Source organism: Caretta caretta, chromosome 1 (genome assembly GCF_965140235.1).
Source record: "Caretta caretta isolate rCarCar2 chromosome 1, rCarCar1.hap1, whole genome shotgun sequence".
NCBI classification, from domain to species: domain Eukaryota; kingdom Metazoa; phylum Chordata; order Testudines; family Cheloniidae; genus Caretta; species Caretta caretta.
The window spans coordinates 265,804,307-265,821,863 of record NC_134206.1 but is presented as its reverse complement, the minus strand read 5'-3'; the positions used below and the strand labels follow the sequence as shown (position 1 = coordinate 265,821,863).

Below are 17,557 nucleotides of genomic sequence, written 5' to 3'. Positions count from 1 at the left end.
CTACTGCCATGTAATGAGCATGACTGTTCTCAACTCCCCAACCTGTCCAGCGCTGTGTGACTGTTCTGTTCCACTCATCCAACAAGCCTAGTCCCAGCTCCTGATTCCAGACTAAACATTTTGTGCCTGCTCCATGCACCGAGCCTGAACATTTTTCAGCTCTCCACCTTGTCCAACTCTGTGTGCCTGTGCCATGGATCAAGCCCCAGTGCCCCACCCTGGTCTCAGTATGAAGTGCCTGAGCCTAAATACCATTGAGGATAAGGTCTAATATGACCACTTTAGCTTCTCTGCATAACCAGAGTAGCCAGATACACCTGATTGAGCCAAGTATCAGACTGTCATGAATACTACCAGACTGCCAAACATCCCCACAGCAAAAATACACCATTAGATTCCTCTACAGAATGAATCATAGAATATCAGGGTTGGAAGGGACCCCTGAAGGTCATCTAGTCCAACCCCCTGCTCGAAGCAGGACCAATTCCCAGTTAAATCATCCCAGCCAGGGCTTTGTCAAGCCTGACCTTAAAAACCTCTAAGGAAGGAGATTCTACCACCTCCCTAGGTAACGCATTCCAGTGTTTCACCACCCTCTTAGTGAAAAAGTTTTTCCTAATATCCAATCTAAACCTCCCCCACTGCAACTTGAGACCATTACTCCTCGTTCTGTCATCTGCTACCATTGAGAACAGTCTAGAGCCATCCTCTTTGGACCCCCTTTCAGGTAGTTGAAAGCAGCTATCAAATCCCCCCTCATTCTTCTCTTCTGCAGGCTAAACAATCCCAGCTCCCTCAGCCTCTCCTCATAAGTCATGTGTTCTAGACCCCTAATCATTTTTGTTGCCCTTCGCTGGACTCTCTCCAATTTATCCACATCCTTCTTGTAGTGTGGGGCCCAAAACTGGACACAGTACTCCAGATGAGGCCTCACCAATGTCGAATAGAGGGGAACGATCACGTCCCTCGATCTGCTCGCTATGCCCCTACTTATACATCCCAAAATGCCATTGGCCTTCTTGGCAACAAGGGCACACTGCTGACTCATATCCAGCTTCTCGTCCACTGTCACCCCTAGGTCCTTTTCCGCAGAACTGCTGCCTAGCCATTCGGTCCCTAGTCTGTAGCTGTGCATTGGGTTCTTCCGTCCTAAGTGCAGGACCCTGCACTTATCCTTATTGAACCTCATCAGATTTCTTTTGGGCCAATCCTCCAATTTGTCTAGGTCCTTCTGTATCCTATCCCTGCCCTCCAGCGTATCTACCACTCCTCCCAGTTTAGTATCATCCGCAATGGCCTCGGTCCAAAGAAGAAGGATCCCCAAAAGACAAACATCCACCTCTTTTTGTAGCTCAGTGGCAGCTGTAGTAACATGCTGAACTAATCCCCGGCAGAGCTCCCCATCCCTGGACCGGATGCGGCTGGAATGGGAGAGGGAGATGAAAATGAGGGAGCTGGAGGATCATGATTAACAACGTCAACATGAGGAGAAACAACGTCAATATGAGCAGGAGGAGAAGGAGAGGGAACGTCAGGAGAAGGAGAAACAAAGACACCATGAACTGGAGCTGGCCAGGCTGAGGAGCAGTGGGGCCCTGGCTGCGGTGAGTGAGGGGGGACCCAAGACTGCAAAGAGCTTGGATAAGTGCTTCCTGGCCCAGTGTAAGGAGGGAGAGGACATAGATAGCTTCCTGACGCGCTTTGAGAATGCCTGCGAGATGCACACGGTTGACTCTGCAGACAGGCTCCAGTTTCTCACCCCTTTACTGGACCCCAAAGCTGTGGAGGTGTACAGCTGAATGACAGAGGTGGAGGCAGGGGACTATGAACTGTTCAAACAGGCCCTGCTCCATGAGTTTCGGCTGACCCCCGAGATGTACCGGAGAAGGTTCCGGAGTCAGCGTAAAACGCCTGAGGTCACATACCTACAACTGGTCAACCGAATGCAGGGATATGCCCGCAAGTGGACAGCTGGGGCCCAAGCTAAAGAGGACCTGCTTGACCTAATCATATTGGAGCAATTGTATGAACAGTGCCCTTCCCACCTGAGGCTGTGGTTGGTGGACAAAAACCTAGAGAACTCCCAGCATGCAGGGCAGCTGGCCGACGAGTTTGTGAACAGTCGGTCAGGGGGTAGCAGGGAGGAGTCCCAAAAGAACAGGCCCCCCCCGATGCGGAGAGAGAGTCACCATGGGACCTCCCAGCGTGGTAATATGGAGAACCCCCTCCAAAGGGGAACGCCTGGCGTCGGGTCCCTCCGACCCGCTCGAGGGGACCAAAGTGGCTGAGCTGCTATCACTGTGGCCAGAGAGGCTACATATGGACCCAGTGCCCCAGGCTCAGGGACAGACTGAGCAGACCCAACCCACCCAGGGACCCAGCTGGATGAGGGGCAGACGACCCAGGCAAGGGGGGCTGCCAGTTTACCACCTGCTCAGGAGGGAAGAGTACCCCAGGCCAGCTCCGCCAGAGGGCTGGATGCTCGGGACTCAGGGTGCTCGGTTTACAGGGTGGGCGCAGGGCTGTCCCTCCGGAGAGAGTGCCTTGTTCCCCTGGAGGTGGATGGGAGGAAGGTCAATGGATACTGGGATACGGGCGCGGAGGTGACGCTGGCCCGGCCTGAGGTGGTGGCCCCAGATCGGGTGGTGCCCAACACCTACCTGACCCTGACGGGGGTGGTCGGGACCCCATTTAAGGTGCCCGTGGTAAGGGTACACCTGAAATGGGGGGCCAAGGAGGTCCCCAAGGATGTGGGGGTACACCACCATTTGACCACTGAGGTGTTGATGGGGGGAGACCTAGAGGACTGGCCAAGCAAGCCCCAGACCTCCCTGGTTGTGACCCGTAGCCAGAGCCGGCAAGGGGCACTGCACCCCGACCTTGGGGAGGGTACCACACCAGAGGCGCAGGACCCTACCCTGGTGGGGAGGGAGCACTGAGGGGCACGGCTCAGAGAGGCTGTGGCCTCAGACCCGGCCAGTGAGAGGGAACCGGTCCCCATCCCTTCCCCAGCCGCTGAGTTCCAGGCCGAGTTGAGGAAAGATCCCTCCTTGCGGAAGCTCAGGGATCTGGCTGACCTCAGTGTGGGACGGACCATGAGGAGAGGCTGCCAGGAGAGGTTCCTGCGGGAGAAGGGGTTCCTGTACCGAGAATGGGCTCCCTCCCACAAGGGAAGTAGAGTCCTGTGGGATCAGGAGGCAGCTGGTGGTCCCCCAGAAGTATCGCCGCAAGCTACTGTACCTAACCCATGACATCCCCCTCTCAGGGCACCAGGGAATCCGGCGCACCCGGCAGAGGTTGCTACGGAACTTTTACTGGCCCAGGGTCTTTACCACGGTCCGGCAGTATTGCCGATCCTGTGACCCCTGTCAGAGGGTGGGGAAGGCCCGGGACAAGGGGAAAGTGGCTTTGAGACCTTTGTCCATCATAGAGAAGCCTTGCCAGAAGGTGGCCATGGACATCGTGGGGCCTCTCAGCAAGACGACCCGGTTGGGGAAGAAATACATTCTGGTGGTGGTAGATTTTGCCACCCGCTACCCCGAGGTAGTGCCCTTAGCTTCCATTGAAGCAGACACCGTGGCAGATGCACTCCTGACCATTTTCAGCTGAGTGGGGTTCCCCAAGGAAGTCTTAACAGACCAAGGGTCCAACTTCATGTCGGCCCTGCTCTGGTGCTTGTGGGAGAAATGTGGGGTCCGGCACAACTGCGCCTCAGCTTATCACCCCCAGTCCAATGGGCTGGTGGAGAGGTTCAATGGGACGCTAAAGATGATGCTGAAAACCTTTATAAACCAGCACCCGCAGGATTGGGACAAGTACTTACCTCACCTGCTGTTCGTGTACAGGGGGGTGCCCCAGGAGTCTACTGGATTTTCACCTTTCAAACTGTTATATGGAAGGAGGGTAAGGGGCCCCCTGGACCTGATGAGAGACGAGTGGGAGGGGAAGGCCACTCCCGATGGAGAGTCAGTGGTGGAGTATGTCCTGATCTTCCGAGAGAGACTGGCTGAACTCATGGGCCTGGCCAGGGAGAATCTGGCCAGAGCCCAGAAGAAGCAGAAGGTCTGGTATGACTGCATGGCGCGGGCCTGTGCCTACGCCACCGGGGATCAGATGATGGTTCTCATCCCCTTGAGAAAGAACAAACTACAGGCCGCCTGGGAGGGCCCTTTCAAGGTTGTCAAGCAGCTCAAAGAGGTATACTATGTGGTGGAGCTGTCTAACCGGGCGCACCACCACTGGGTGTACCATGTGAACATGATGAAGCCATATTATGCCAGAGGGAATGTGTTGTTGGCCGTGTGTGGACAGTGGGAGGAGCAGGGAGATGATCCTTTAGTAGATCTATTCCCTGGGACCAGAGCTGGTTCCCCCCTGGAAACAATTTCCCTCTCGGATCAGCTAACCACTGCCCAGCAAGCTGAGGTCAGGGGGGTGCTGCATCTGTACTGACAGCTGTTTTCCAACCAGCCTGGACGCACTAATCTGACTGTCCACCGGGTGCAGACAGGGTCGCACCCGCCGCTAAGATGCTCCCCCTTCCGAGTCACAGGGAAAACTGATCAGGACCTGGAAAGAGAGGTCCGGGACATGCTGGCTTTGGGGGTGATCCAGCCATCTGCCAGCCCTTGGGCCTCGCCGGTTGTGCTGGTCCCCAAAAAGGACGGGTCGGGTCTGGTTCTGTGTGGACTATCGGAAGCTCAATGCCATCACTGTATCTGATGCCTACCCCATGCCCAGGCCTGACGAGCTCCTAGACAAGCTGGGAGGAGCTCGGTACCTTACCACCATGGACCTTACAAAGGGCTACTGGCAAGTGCCGCTGGATGCAGATGCCCAGCTGAAATCGGCCTTTATCACCCTCTGGGGCTCTATGAGTTCCTGACCCTGCCTTTTGGCCTCAAGGGAGCGTTGGCCACCTTCCAGCGCCTAGTGGACCAGCTACTGAGGGGGATGGAGAGTTTTGCTGTGGCGTATATTGATGACATCTGTGTCTTTAGCCAGACCTGGGAGGACCACGTGTCCCAGGTTAGACAAGTGCTGGACCGACTCCAAGGGGCTGGGCTGACTGTAAAAGCGGAGAAGTGCACGGTGGGGATGGCTGAAGTATCTTACCTTGGCCATCGGGTGGGGAGCGGCCGCCTAAAGCTGGAACCAGCCAAGGTAGAGGTGATCAGAGACTGGCTCGCTCCCCACACCAGAAAACAGGTCCAAGCCTTTATTGCGATGGCAGGATACTACCGGAGAGTTGTGCCCCACTTTAGCGCCATCGCCACCCCCATCACTGAGCTATGCAAGAAGGGGAAGCCAGACAAGGTGGTCTGGACTGAGCAGTGCCAGGAGGCTTTCTGGGCGCTGAAGGAGGCTCTGGTCAGTGGCCCAGTTCTGGCAAACCCAGACTTTGACAAGCCCTTTGTGGTGTTCACTGATGCCTCAGACATGGGACTGGGGGCGGAGTTAATGCAGGAGGATGAAAAGGGGGAGAGACACCCATCGTGTACCTGAGCAAGAAGTTGCTACCCCGGCAGCAACACTATGCGGCCATCGAGAAGGAGTTCCTGGCCATGGTGTGGGTCCTCAAGAAACTAGAGCCATATCTCTTTGGGCGACACTTCATCGTGTACACCGACCACTCTCCCCTGACCTGGCTGCACCAGATGAAAGGAGCCAACGCCAAGCTCCTGAGATGGAGCCTGCTCCTGCAGGATTATGACATGGACGTGGTCCACGTGAAGGGAAGTGCCAACCTGATAGCAGATGCGCTGTCCCGGAGAGGGGGCCCTGAACTTCCCCAGGTCACTGGTCACAGTGACCCCACTCAGTTTAGTCTCGAAGGGGGGAGAGATGTGACGCAGCAGGGAGGGGGGAGTGTTGACCTGGGAATGTACCCTGGGGATGGGATACCTGAGGGCCTGTAACCTGAGCCAGGAGGGGAAGGCGGAGGTAACACCTCTGTCCGGGAATGTGAACCGAGGCTGCAGGAGAGAGATGGCTGGGGGGGTGGGTTGGTTTCAGTTTGGAGCTGGGTGGTGGAACTCAGGGAACCCCAGGGCTGGGGTCTAAGCTCCCTGCCCCCCAGAAGGACTTGACTGAGGGGTCCTGGTTGTACCCACAAGCTGTGTTTGAGACTGTGTTCCTATGGTCCAATAAACTTTCCATTTTACTGGCTGGCTGAGAGTCTCAGTGAATCCCAGGAAGAGGGGTGCAGGGCCTGGACTCCCCCACACTCCGTGACAAATGTATAGTGAAATACTTTTTGAAATATTTCTAAACTTGTCCTTGGTATCAGTTAATAGCTGAACTCAGTTATAAAAATTATTTATATAAATAAATATAGCAGAGTCCAATTATATATATATTATTAAGGGTTGAAACCCTATTTCTCCCCCTTAGTCTACACTGGAAGTTAAAACCAGGAGAAAATATTGGTAGCTTTTTTTTTTTTTTTTTAAATGAGGATGAGCACCCCTCGACCAAGTAACCCCTAATTTACCCCATTATCTCTATCCCTGGTCATCATGAGACAGTGATTTTCAGAACAACGTAAGCATGCAAATGGAATTTAGAACACTTCAAATTTTGGTTCTTAAATAAAATAAAATAAAATAAAATACAATAAATAAAAAGTTTGCAGAACTGATGAATGGGGAAGACAACCTTTCTCTACCTTTCTGCAGAGGTGGCCTTTTCGCTAGAGCCTCAGACCACCAAAATGACAATTCTGCTTATCATGGAAAAGACATTGCTGATTATCCTGTGGAAGCTGCATACCCTGAATAGTTACCAGTTAGTTTGGGGAGCGAGGAGGGTGGAGCAATTTGAGGTCAGTTAGTCCAGGACGCATGTTCTTGTATTGCAATATGTCAGTGGTTGCAGGGTCTCATGATCAAGGTGTGAAATGTGCTCAAGATCATGTGAGTGATCTGAATTGTTGGGCTTCTTGAACTGTATAGGAGCTATATATTGAACAGATATGTCCATTCTGTACCCTCCCAACTGCTGAATTCATTAATAGAAAATATTACCACTCAGTAATGAACCAAGCGTTAGTGGATCATATTGACTGTTTCCTGGGTATTGGGGGCATGCAAAGTGCATATAAACTTTAGGACTTTCCAGGAGTAGGCAGAGGGGAATTTTCAAAGCCACAGAATAATTAATAGGTACCCATAATCATGATTATTTGAGACACTGCATACCCCTTGTTTCCCTAAGGCATGAAACCATATCTTAACTGCACAGACCCTGACTAGCAGCAGTTCAATTATACACTCAGAAGGTGCAGGACGGCAGAGCATGCATTGGGAGTTTAAAGTAAATCAGGGTTTCTGCTAACACTACAATGATGGAAATTCAGAAATTAGGGAATTTGAGAGGTTTTCCTTTAATATTCTACTCACCATTTGTGAAAGCAAGGGTGAGGTGTTTAACAGACAATGGATTGATGTGGTGATTGAACTCTTATTGCAACGTTTATACAGCTGGATAGACAAGAAATGTCTCTGGATATTGTGAAGTCTGTCAGCACCAGGCAAGCAAACGTAATCAGAGATGATTTGTACACCAATCATGCTAGGTCCAGTGGTATAAGAGATGAAGTTGAGCCCTGAAATAGGTGTTTCTGGTGTTGGTTTGATTTATGCAATGATTTTTTAAATAATCTTTAATGTAATATTATGAATTGATATGCTTTGGGGTGAGGGAGATTACGGAACAATGATAATGCAAAGAAAGAAATACAATACTGCAAACAAACACCTTTATTTGACTCAAAACAACTGATCAGCTGCAATAAGTAGCCAACAAAAACCCATATATAAAACATTATTTAGGGACCATTAACTGGAAAAGCATGTCCTGTGGCTTTCCATTCTTTTTGTACCGGTCACTGACAGGGTGGAATTGAAACAGAATTGAGACAAAAACAAAAAATAAACGTAGAAACATCTGCTTTTGATATGATAGGACATACATGTTGGTCTTCAAAGTCACAGTCAGCATTCTGAACGATAGTTTCATGCTGGATTTTTCCGGATTTTAATGTAATCAACGGTTCATCTCACCCTTTCCCACATCAGCTGCAGCAGAGATAGTTGTCTCGCTTGCGTATGGAGGCGGGGCAGGAGGAAAGGAGAGGAGAAACAAAGCCCTAGTGTTTTGAGCAGGCAGTCATTCTGCAATCGCTTAAAATCAGTACTGATAAATATATTGTTAATACAGGAAAAGTACCAAGCATTTAGAATCTGAGTATTTTTAAGCGGATGAAAACAACATAGCCTCCTGGAACATGTGAGTGTTCCTAGTCTTTTGAATACATGTGTATTAAATTCTCCGTGTTAAAAGAAAAGGAGTACTTGTGGCACCTTAGAGACTAACCAATTTATTTGAGCATAAGCTTTCGTGAGCTTTGAGCTGTAGCTCACGACAACTTATGCTCAAATAAATTGGTTAGTCTCTAAGGTGCCACAAGTACTCCTTTTCTTTTTGCGAATACAGACTAACACGCTGCTACTCTGTAACCTGTCATTCTCCATGTTGCAACTTTGGAAAATGGCGGGGAACGCTAGCGAGAAAACAAAGGGGTAGAGTATTATGTGTCAGAAGCTGGTTGGTCAGAATTTGCTGCAGACTCCAAAGAGCTGAATAAGGCTGCTTCAATTATGTAAATCAGATCTACTCATCTCACCAGGAATATTCGCTTCAGGAGAAATGCTCCCTTCGTGTTGTATCTTGTTGTTGTATCGTGTTGGTCCATTTAAACGATGTGGAAACATCAGCACCGCCAACAAAATGTTTTAGAGAGAAGGGGCTAGAAAGTGTACACTATCAATTGGTCGGCTTGTAAAATAGCTTCATCAGACCACCAGAGAACGAGAGAAGAGGGAGGAACAACAACAAATTACTAATAATACAAGCTGTTTGAAATCGGTTCTTGTGTTAAGTAATGTAGTTACAGAGACATCCAATATTGTCGGCAATGGGTTTCCATTGCAGTTATAATTATAATAATCATAGGTTTCGATATTCTAAATTGGACATTATTTTCTCTGAAACTATTCTAGAAATGCGAACTTTGAGTTTATTGCACGTTTGGCGGAGTCTAAACTGACCCAGAGGCAACGGGATGTTGGAGGGTGTGGGAGAAGGACAGAGAACCGTGCCCATAACCTGCCTCTTTCCTTTAGTTTTTAATCGGGTCTGAACTCAAGGAATATAAGAAGAGGCAGCGCAGGCCTATACGCATTAAGAGTTTTTCTGTGTATTTTGATAGTTTTGTACAAACAAATTATAACTGACTTTGTATTCTGATTCACACTGTGTGCTCGTGGTAAAAGTAGAAAGGGAGTAGGGAAAGGAGCTTCTAAATGCCCTAGAAACGTGCTGAGAGCGAGCATTCAGGGTATTACTAAAGCCTATTCGTCGGCTAGCTACCCGAATGATCTATGAAGAGACCCCTGGGGAGCTCAACGTTTTCATTCAGGATGCAGTCAGTCACCTACATTCAAGTGCCAAGCGAAAAACGGTGACGGCCATGGACTTGGTTAATGACTGCCTTAAAGTGCCAGGGATACACACTGTATAGATTTGAAGGTTAAAATCATTTTGGTAACATCTACAACACAAAGGCTCTTTTGTGCTGTAGTGCCTTCATATATATATATATATATATATATATATAAACTTAAAAGGAGTCAAAGTGTTTTAAAGAAAATGGGTAAAAAATCTAATCTTACCAATACCACAAATTTAAACAGTCTGTAGTTACATTTTTATTTTGCATTATAGTTAACTTAGGCATGTTTTAACATTTAAAGTTTAGAAAATATGCCACGGAGTGAGTGAGTGATTGAGCTTCTTAAATCTATTTAGTTTAACAAAGAGGAAGTTAAGGCATGGCTTGATTACAATCTGTACCTACATGGGAACAAATATTTAATAATGGGCTCTTCAGTCTATCAGAGGAAGGTATAACACAATCCAATGGCTGGAAGTTGAAGCTAGATAAATTCAGTCTGGAAATAAGGGTTACATTTTAAACTATGAGAGTAATTAACCCTTAGAACAATTTAGCAAGAGTAATGGTGGATTCTCCATCAGTAACAAATTTTAAATCAAGATTGTATTTTTTTCCTAAAAGATGTGATCTAGGGATTATTTTGGGGGAAGTTCAATGGCATGTGTAATACAGGAAGAGAAACTAGATGACCACAATGTTACCTGCTGGTCTTAGAACCTTATTATTTGGAAAATAAAATAAAATATAATATAAAGCTGAATAAATTTCATTAAAAACAGATGAGTGGCTCTAAAAATATGTTAAGTACATTTAACCCCTTAGTAAGAGAAGATTTATTAGGGGGTGGTGAATTTAGTGAAGACTGAGAATGAAAATCAGAGATGTATGTAGATTTACGAATTCCAAAAGGGATACTGCACTGCTTTTATCGGTGGGAGAAACAGTCTCTCCACGCGAGTCAAATCCAGAATTCTAGACCCCCCCATTTGAAAGCGCGGGCTTTTCAAACTGTCCAATCAGAATTAAGAATTCAAATTTAGCGCTGTCTCAGATCAGCCCAATAGCTTTGAAACCACCAAGAAATCTTAAGAACCATACACTATTAACAAGGTGGAGGAAAAACAAATAAAACACAAAAACAACCAACCACCTCCCAATCAAACCAAACAACTAGAGTGCTCCTTAAATTATATGCACACACACACAAATTAAATTTCCAATCAACGCTTTAAATAGAATCCATATGTGTTGTTTCTCATGAATTCCGAATTAAGCCACGGAGACTAATTAGGTTGTAATTTCGTTTCAACCCTGGCATTTCATGTCAGCTGGGCTAGTGCTAATCAGGTTACTGTTACCTTTTATTATTTAAAAATACAGCTCCGGTGTCGTCTCGAAATCATAATTTAAATGATAACAATGACAATAATAATACTTCATTAAGTTTCGAAGTATATTCCTTGGCCAACCGACCTCCAGTTTATTCTGTGGGAGGGTGTGCTACCTCTTTCTGTTTGAAATACATTTATAATGAATTCATTGATACAAATCACTGGCTTTCTTTCCTAATTAGAAGAAGACCATCAAAAGAATAGCATTACATTATTTCTCTGATCTTTTTAACAAAGGGACATTTTTAATTTACAAAGAAAATGAAAATGTTCTGTCTCCCGCTGTCCATCCAGCTTCAGTACTCAGGGTTTATAATCTTTTTTTTTAATGCAATTTTATTATTTACTGAAGGAAACACTAATGAATGAAAATATCCTGTTTCAACTTAATTTGGGTGAGAAAGGGGACAATTTGGTGGCAAATATCGTGCAAAAAATACACTTTATTGACTCCGAAGAAACACAAAATAAGAGAGGAGAGAAGAGCCCTTTCTGGTTTGCAGCGGGGCGGGTCTTTAACGCACCAATCAGACAGTGACCCCTCCCTATAAATAACAGGCATCAGGCTAGTTCACTTCAGTTCATGTTCTTTCCGATTTTGTAACGTGTCTGTGACCATGTCTGAAACTGCGCCTGTAGTTGCAGCAGCAGCTGCCCCTGCTCCAGCTTCCAAGGCTCCAACTAAAAAAGGAAAGAAGGCGGCAGCGGGTTCGAAACTCCGGAAGCCCTCGGGCCCCAGCGTGACCGAGCTGATCACTAAGGCAGTGTCAGCCTCTAAGGAACGCAAAGGGCTCTCTTTGGCTGCTCTTAAGAAAGTTCTGGCAGCTGGAGGCTACGATGTAGAAAAAAACAATAGTCGTATTAAGTTGGGGCTAAAGAGTCTGGTGAGCAAAAGCGTTTTGGTACAGACCAAAGGTACCGGTGCCTCGGGTTCCTTCAAACTCAGCAAGAAGTCGGGTGAGACAAAGGAGAAGGCACCTAAGAAAAAGCCAGCGGCAAAACCTAAGAAACAAGCTGCCAAGAAACCTGCCAGCGCCGCTAAGAAGCCTAAGAAAGCTGCGGCCGTAAAAAAGAGCCCGAAAAAAGCCAAGAAACCAGCGGCTGCCGCAGCCAAAAAAGCAGCCAAGAGCCCGAAAAAGGCCAAACCTGCCAAGCCCAAAAAGGCAGCTAAGAGCCCGGCTAAGGCCAAGGCGGTGAAGCCTAAGGCTGCCAAGCCCAAGCCAACCAAACCTAAAGCAGCAAAGGCTAAGAAGGCAGCGCCTAAGAAGAAGTGAAACTGTTTGAAGAGAAAATTAAGAGTCTCGTGCAAACAAACCCAACGGCTCTTTTAAGAGCCACCCACCCTCTTCCCCAAAGGTGCTGAAACACCTAGTGTTCTGTGTATCAAAGGTTGCTTTGGTGGAGAACCCGCTTTAGCAGTTAACCTTCCAAAAACTCATACTCCTTTTTCTATACAGTTTAAGAAACCACTTTAAATTAATCTCTGAACCAGAAACAATTTAGAAAAATCTGTAAAATTGGTTGTGTTAAGTTTTTTTAAATCTATGCTAGCAGGGATTCTAGCCATTATTTATTTAGACTTTCTGCTGTTAAAGCTCGTCCCGCCAGCTAAGAATGAAAGTCTGCTTGTCATTTAGAACGCCCTTCTCTGTCTATTTTGCTTAGCTGTTGGAAAAGTCTTTTTGCGGGTATTGGGGGAATATTTGAAAAAGTCCGCGCTTTTTAGCAATTGGATAATTTGAAAAATCCGCGTTTTACAAGGATTGGTCAATGACACCCTTTCCCTTCCTCCCCTTTTTCAGTTTGAATTAAGTGAATCTACTCTATTTACACCAGAATATTTAATTTGTACGGGTAACTGTTTCAAAATTACACCAGTTTTTCTAAATTTAATTCTCGATTTTTAACTGATTTCCGTCTATAACCTAGTACTCACGAAAAATATGTCTGAGTAACCTTGGCCCTGGTTAACTCAGAATAAGGAAGACGGTGGAACGAACGTGATTTAAGCTTTCACCCTGATCAGTCTATAAAGACAAAATTTCACTTAATGAGAAGGAATCAAGGCACATATTTCTTTATTATTCCATATTTTCTTCATTTTAAACTACTCAGAACTTCTGGTTTTTGAAGTGTATATAATGGATTAGTGTATTAGGAACTCAACTCTTTTTCTGCTACTGTGGGTGGCTCTGAAAAGAGCCTTTGGGTTGATTTAGTATATGGTCACTTTTACTTGCTCTTCGCCTTATGGCTCTCAGTCTTCTTGGGCAGCAGCACGGCCTGAATATTGGGCAAGACACCCCCTTGAGCGATCGTGACTTTCCCCAACAGCTTGTTGAGCTCCTCGTCGTTTCGGATGGCGAGCTGCAGGTGACGGGGAATGATCCTGGTTTTCTTGTTGTCCCGAGCAGCGTTGCCAGCCAACTCCAGTATTTCAGCAGTCAGATACTCCAGCACCGCAGCCATATAGACCGGGGCGCCAGCCCCCACCCGCTCAGCATAATTGCCTTTGCGGAGAAGACGGTGCACACGACCTACTGGGAATTGTAGGCCGGCTCGTGAAGAACGAGATTTGGCCTTCGCCCTTACTTTACCTCCTTGCTTTCCTCGACCGGACATTGATTCTCTAGTTGATAAAACTAAAGCACTTTTTAAAAAACAAAATCTGAAATTAGGAGCGCCCCGCCCTAATCCTGCCTTTTTATCCCTTCCTTGTGGCACAGAAACTGATTCACGATTGGCTGAAAATTTGCATTGTATTTCCAACCAATGGTGATGAGGATTTTATTTTGACCAATTGGGTGTAGGATTTATCTTGTGTGACGTCTCCTTTAGCTAAGGCCCAATAAAAAATGAAAGATTACAAGCGCCTTATTTGCATAAGGCCCCTATAAATAAGGGGGGTGGCCGCCATTATATGTACGTTGTTTTTGTCATTTAGAGAAAGCAACAAATCTCAATATGCCCGAGCCAGCGAAATCTGCTCCAGCTCCTAAGAAGGGGTCTAAGAAGGCTGTCACTAAGACCCAGAAGAAAGGAGATAAGAAGCGTAGAAAGACTAGGAAGGAAAGCTACTCAATCTACGTGTACAAAGTGCTGAAACAAGTTCACCCAGACACTGGTATTTCTTCAAAGGCTATGGGGATCATGAACTCCTTTGTGAATGATATTTTCGAGCGTATCGCAGGGGAGGCATCTCGTCTGGCGCATTACAACAAGCGCTCGACCATCACTTCCCGGGAGATTCAGACCGCTGTAAGACTGCTGCTGCCGGGCGAGTTAGCCAAACACGCGGTGTCTGAGGGTACTAAGGCTGTTACCAAGTACACTAGCTCTAAGTAGATTGTATCAAAGAACATAAAACCCAAAGGCTCTTTTAAGAGCCACCCACATTTTCAATAAAAGAGCTCTCAACACTTTTTTCTGTTTTCCCTGACTAGGGTAAGTGATTGTTCTAAAAATGTTACCTTACAGGAAATACATTTTTTAAAAAATCTAGATTATATCCTGATTTGCTAGGAAATGTATACTAAACATTTAAATTTCTATTCTTACTTGCGACGTCTCAAATCTTTATTTCGATCAAAGGTTCTCCTTCAACTCTTACTTATATGCTTGGCGGCATTCTAATAAAACATGAACGTGGTAGCTTGTATGTTTAGTAATCTATGCACGTAGTTGAATTTTTACTTAGCCAATCTCTCATATACATCTTGGTTTTCAGGAAAGTAAAACACTTCACAGGACAATAACTATACTATATTAAAGCTATTTCTATTTGCTCTTAATCGTTAATAAAAAATCATGTTGCTTATTTTGTGGGTGATGGGAGGAGAAGGGTTGTAGGTTATTTGTCACCCTCTAGATAACCCCAAAGTGCAATATAAAATAGAATTCCCTACCAAACTTTAGGCATATGTGGTATGAATTTCCTTCTTATCTGTCGCAGTTTGGGGTGGGGGGGTGTTGTAAGGAGGAGGGAGGTATTCAGAATCCTATATCACAAATCTGTCGCTTTCAAGCGGTGAGCGAAGGATTTAAAGAGAAAAACCAGCAGGTATTAAAATAGGGCTTTATTAAATTACTAGGAGAGCGTAATCGAGGCTATGTGGGCCAGAGGGAGCGAGTGTTCTGTGAAATCAGATCATGGAGGGTGCGGGAGGCAGAGGCGGTATAGGCACTACCGGAGGGCAGAAAAGGCGGGAAGGGTCAATTATTTCCCTCCCAGCAGAGCGCGGGCTTTTCAAATATTTAAAATTGTCCAATGGAGTTTGTCTTTTTCGCTAGCCAATCAGGAGGAAAACTTTGGTTATATATTCAGGGTTTTGCTCCAGCGGGTGTTGTTTTCCTTTGTCTGAAGGCAGGTTTTCGTAGTTAGTGAGAATGGCTAGGACAAAGCAAACAGCTCGCAAATCTACTGGGGGTAAAGCTCCCCGTAAACAGTTGGCTACTAAAGCTGCCCGTAAAAGTGCTCCTGCGACTGGAGGAGTGAAAAAACCTCATCGCTACCGGCCTGGCACCGTGGCTTTGCGGGAGATTCGCCGTTACCAGAAATCCACTGAGCTGCTCATCCGCAAACTGCCCTTCCAGCGCCTGGTGCGTGAAATCGCCCAGGACTTCAAGACCGACTTGCGCTTCCAGAGTTCGGCTGTTATGGCCCTGCAGGAGGCTAGTGAGGCATATCTAGTTGGTCTCTTCGAGGATACCAACCTGTGTGCTATTCATGCCAAGAGAGTCACCATTATGCCCAAGGACATCCAGTTGGCCCGCCGTATCCGCGGGGAGAGAGCTTAAATTTCTAATAGGAGTTCATGCAACCAACTAAAAAAAACCCCAAAAGGCTCTTTTAAGAGCCACCACATTTACACTGAAAGGAGCTGTATTTCTGCTTTAATATTTCAATGGATTGTACGAACAGTAAGAGTACCAAAAAGATTGCGGTCTAGTAAGGAGTAGACAATTTAGTTGCATGTTTCGTTTACAGAAAGAAATGTCTAGTACTAACAGACCTTTTAAATTAATTAATAAATGTTTAATTTGGTTTAAGTTGCGCTAGAAAGACGGTTAACATTTTTTTGACAGGATGGAAGGAAGAATCAGTTAAAACTTGCGGGTTACTTTGATGGCCGCTCACATTTTCAGGGGAAGAACTCTGTTGGTAAGTAAAATAATCATAAATAAAAATCTAACACCCACCGGGTTTTTTTTTTTTTTTTTTTAACTTTCCACATTTCAGTTAGCTAACTCAGCCCCACAAAGCCAAGAGTTAGAAGCACAAAATGACTGTACTAATGACTCGCTGCTTGCAGTATCTATCCCTCTTCAGACCCCCGCTTGAAATCATGATTACTTTTCAAAGCCTGAATTTTTCACTTTCCCCGATTCCCATACACACGCTGAGCCGCAATGAATAAAATATTATCTTTCAGAGCAAAAATGACGGGTATGTCTTAGAACCCACCTTAAAAATACCTTTGGGTTACTGGTTTTCTACCTGACCAGTTCTATATCTACAGAATATAATTAACGATGTTAGATGACAGTCTTCTTCAGCTTTTAATTTCTTTCGAATTTAGCACTTAGAAATAAAGGGTAGCAACTTTTTGTAAGACAATATGTGTATATTTTATAAGAAATACATCCCTGGCCCTGTCCTCATGAAAAGTGTATGAATTGTAAAATATAACGGGTATTTCATATTCTTTTAAAACCAAACAAAAACAGGGCTTATTTTTTATCTGAAGCCACACTGTGTGAATGAGCCAAAAGTAAAATCTAAATGTTTTGCCTAATATTGTAGTTATTGGCAGCTTTTTCATATTAGGTGGTTCCCTCTAAATTTCAGTATATTCTGTGGCTTTTACAAAATAGTTGATAGGTTAAAAATAGAGAGTCAGCTCTTCTGGTGGATGTTTGAGTGATTCCGGAAAGAGCATTTGTGTTGCAAATATGTTATTCATAATGTGGATTTGACCATCAAATCCATATGAAATATCCTCCTGCCCTTTCAGAGCACAGCCCAAATCCATGTCCATCAGTCTTTTGCTTGGCGAGTTCAGCTTCAGCATAGGTCCGAGAAAACCATCGCTGATCTCTCGCTAGATCTGTCACGAGATACGCTTCATGCCCCTACGGTGAGCCAGGATGTTATCCCTCAGTCTGCACCCTGCTGTGGTACTTTGCCGGGTCTTTCCCCAAACTCTTTACCTACGACCACCAGATGTGAAAATACAAAATAATCACGGTCGCGCTCCATGAAGCTACCCGTATCCCCCCAAGTCTGACCTGGGGGAAAGATGGTCATTTTTGGCACAATTCCCTCCCTCGCCTCCATTCTGTATGCAGCTGGGCTGAGATTTCCCAAGGCATGCAATAAACCCAAAAATAGATTTCAGAGAAAACAATGCCCCATTTAGTAGTTCGAAAATCAATATCAAGTCTACAGTTATAATTTCAATGGAAACTCACATATCCCCTTAGCCTTGGGGGTTGCGTTAAATATATTACTATAACAAGAACGGCTTTCAAGACACATTTTCTGTTACACCCCCTATACCCTTCCCCATTTCCGGTTGATCTTCTAAGAACACAATTCTACAGGGTGGTCACTTGAAATTCCCAGCATATTTTCGTGCTTCCTCTAGTA

At 45.8% G+C, this 17,557-nt stretch overlaps 4 protein-coding genes and 1 pseudogene across 4 annotated transcripts; 4 read left to right on the top strand and 1 right to left on the bottom strand.

Annotated features, from left to right (window-relative positions):
* Positions 1-9,321: 9,321 nt before the first annotated feature.
* On the top strand, positions 9,322-9,596 carry LOC142070713 (histone H4-like; annotated as a pseudogene).
* Positions 9,597-11,525: 1,929 nt separating this feature from the next.
* LOC125629986 (histone H1.11R-like) lies at positions 11,526-12,217 on the top strand. Its single transcript, XM_048835370.2, has one exon. The coding sequence runs from the start codon at positions 11,526-11,528 to the stop codon at positions 12,180-12,182; it is 657 nt and encodes a 218-aa protein (XP_048691327.1). The 3' UTR covers positions 12,183-12,217.
* Positions 12,218-12,969: 752 nt separating this feature from the next.
* LOC125630005 (histone H2A.J) lies at positions 12,970-13,564 on the bottom strand. The gene has a single exon (XM_048835389.2). The coding sequence runs from the start codon at positions 13,528-13,530 to the stop codon at positions 13,141-13,143; it is 390 nt and encodes a 129-aa protein (XP_048691346.1). The 5' UTR covers positions 13,531-13,564; the 3' UTR covers positions 12,970-13,140.
* Positions 13,565-13,823: 259 nt separating this feature from the next.
* On the top strand, positions 13,824-14,327 carry LOC125630011 (histone H2B 8). The gene has a single exon (XM_048835398.2). The coding sequence runs from the start codon at positions 13,873-13,875 to the stop codon at positions 14,251-14,253; it is 381 nt and encodes a 126-aa protein (XP_048691355.1). The 5' UTR covers positions 13,824-13,872; the 3' UTR covers positions 14,254-14,327.
* A 942-nt stretch (positions 14,328-15,269) lies between these two features.
* On the top strand, positions 15,270-16,100 carry LOC125629998 (histone H3). The gene has a single exon (XM_048835381.2). The coding sequence runs from the start codon at positions 15,295-15,297 to the stop codon at positions 15,703-15,705; it is 411 nt and encodes a 136-aa protein (XP_048691338.1). The 5' UTR covers positions 15,270-15,294; the 3' UTR covers positions 15,706-16,100.
* The last annotated feature ends 1,457 nt before the right edge of the window (positions 16,101-17,557 follow it).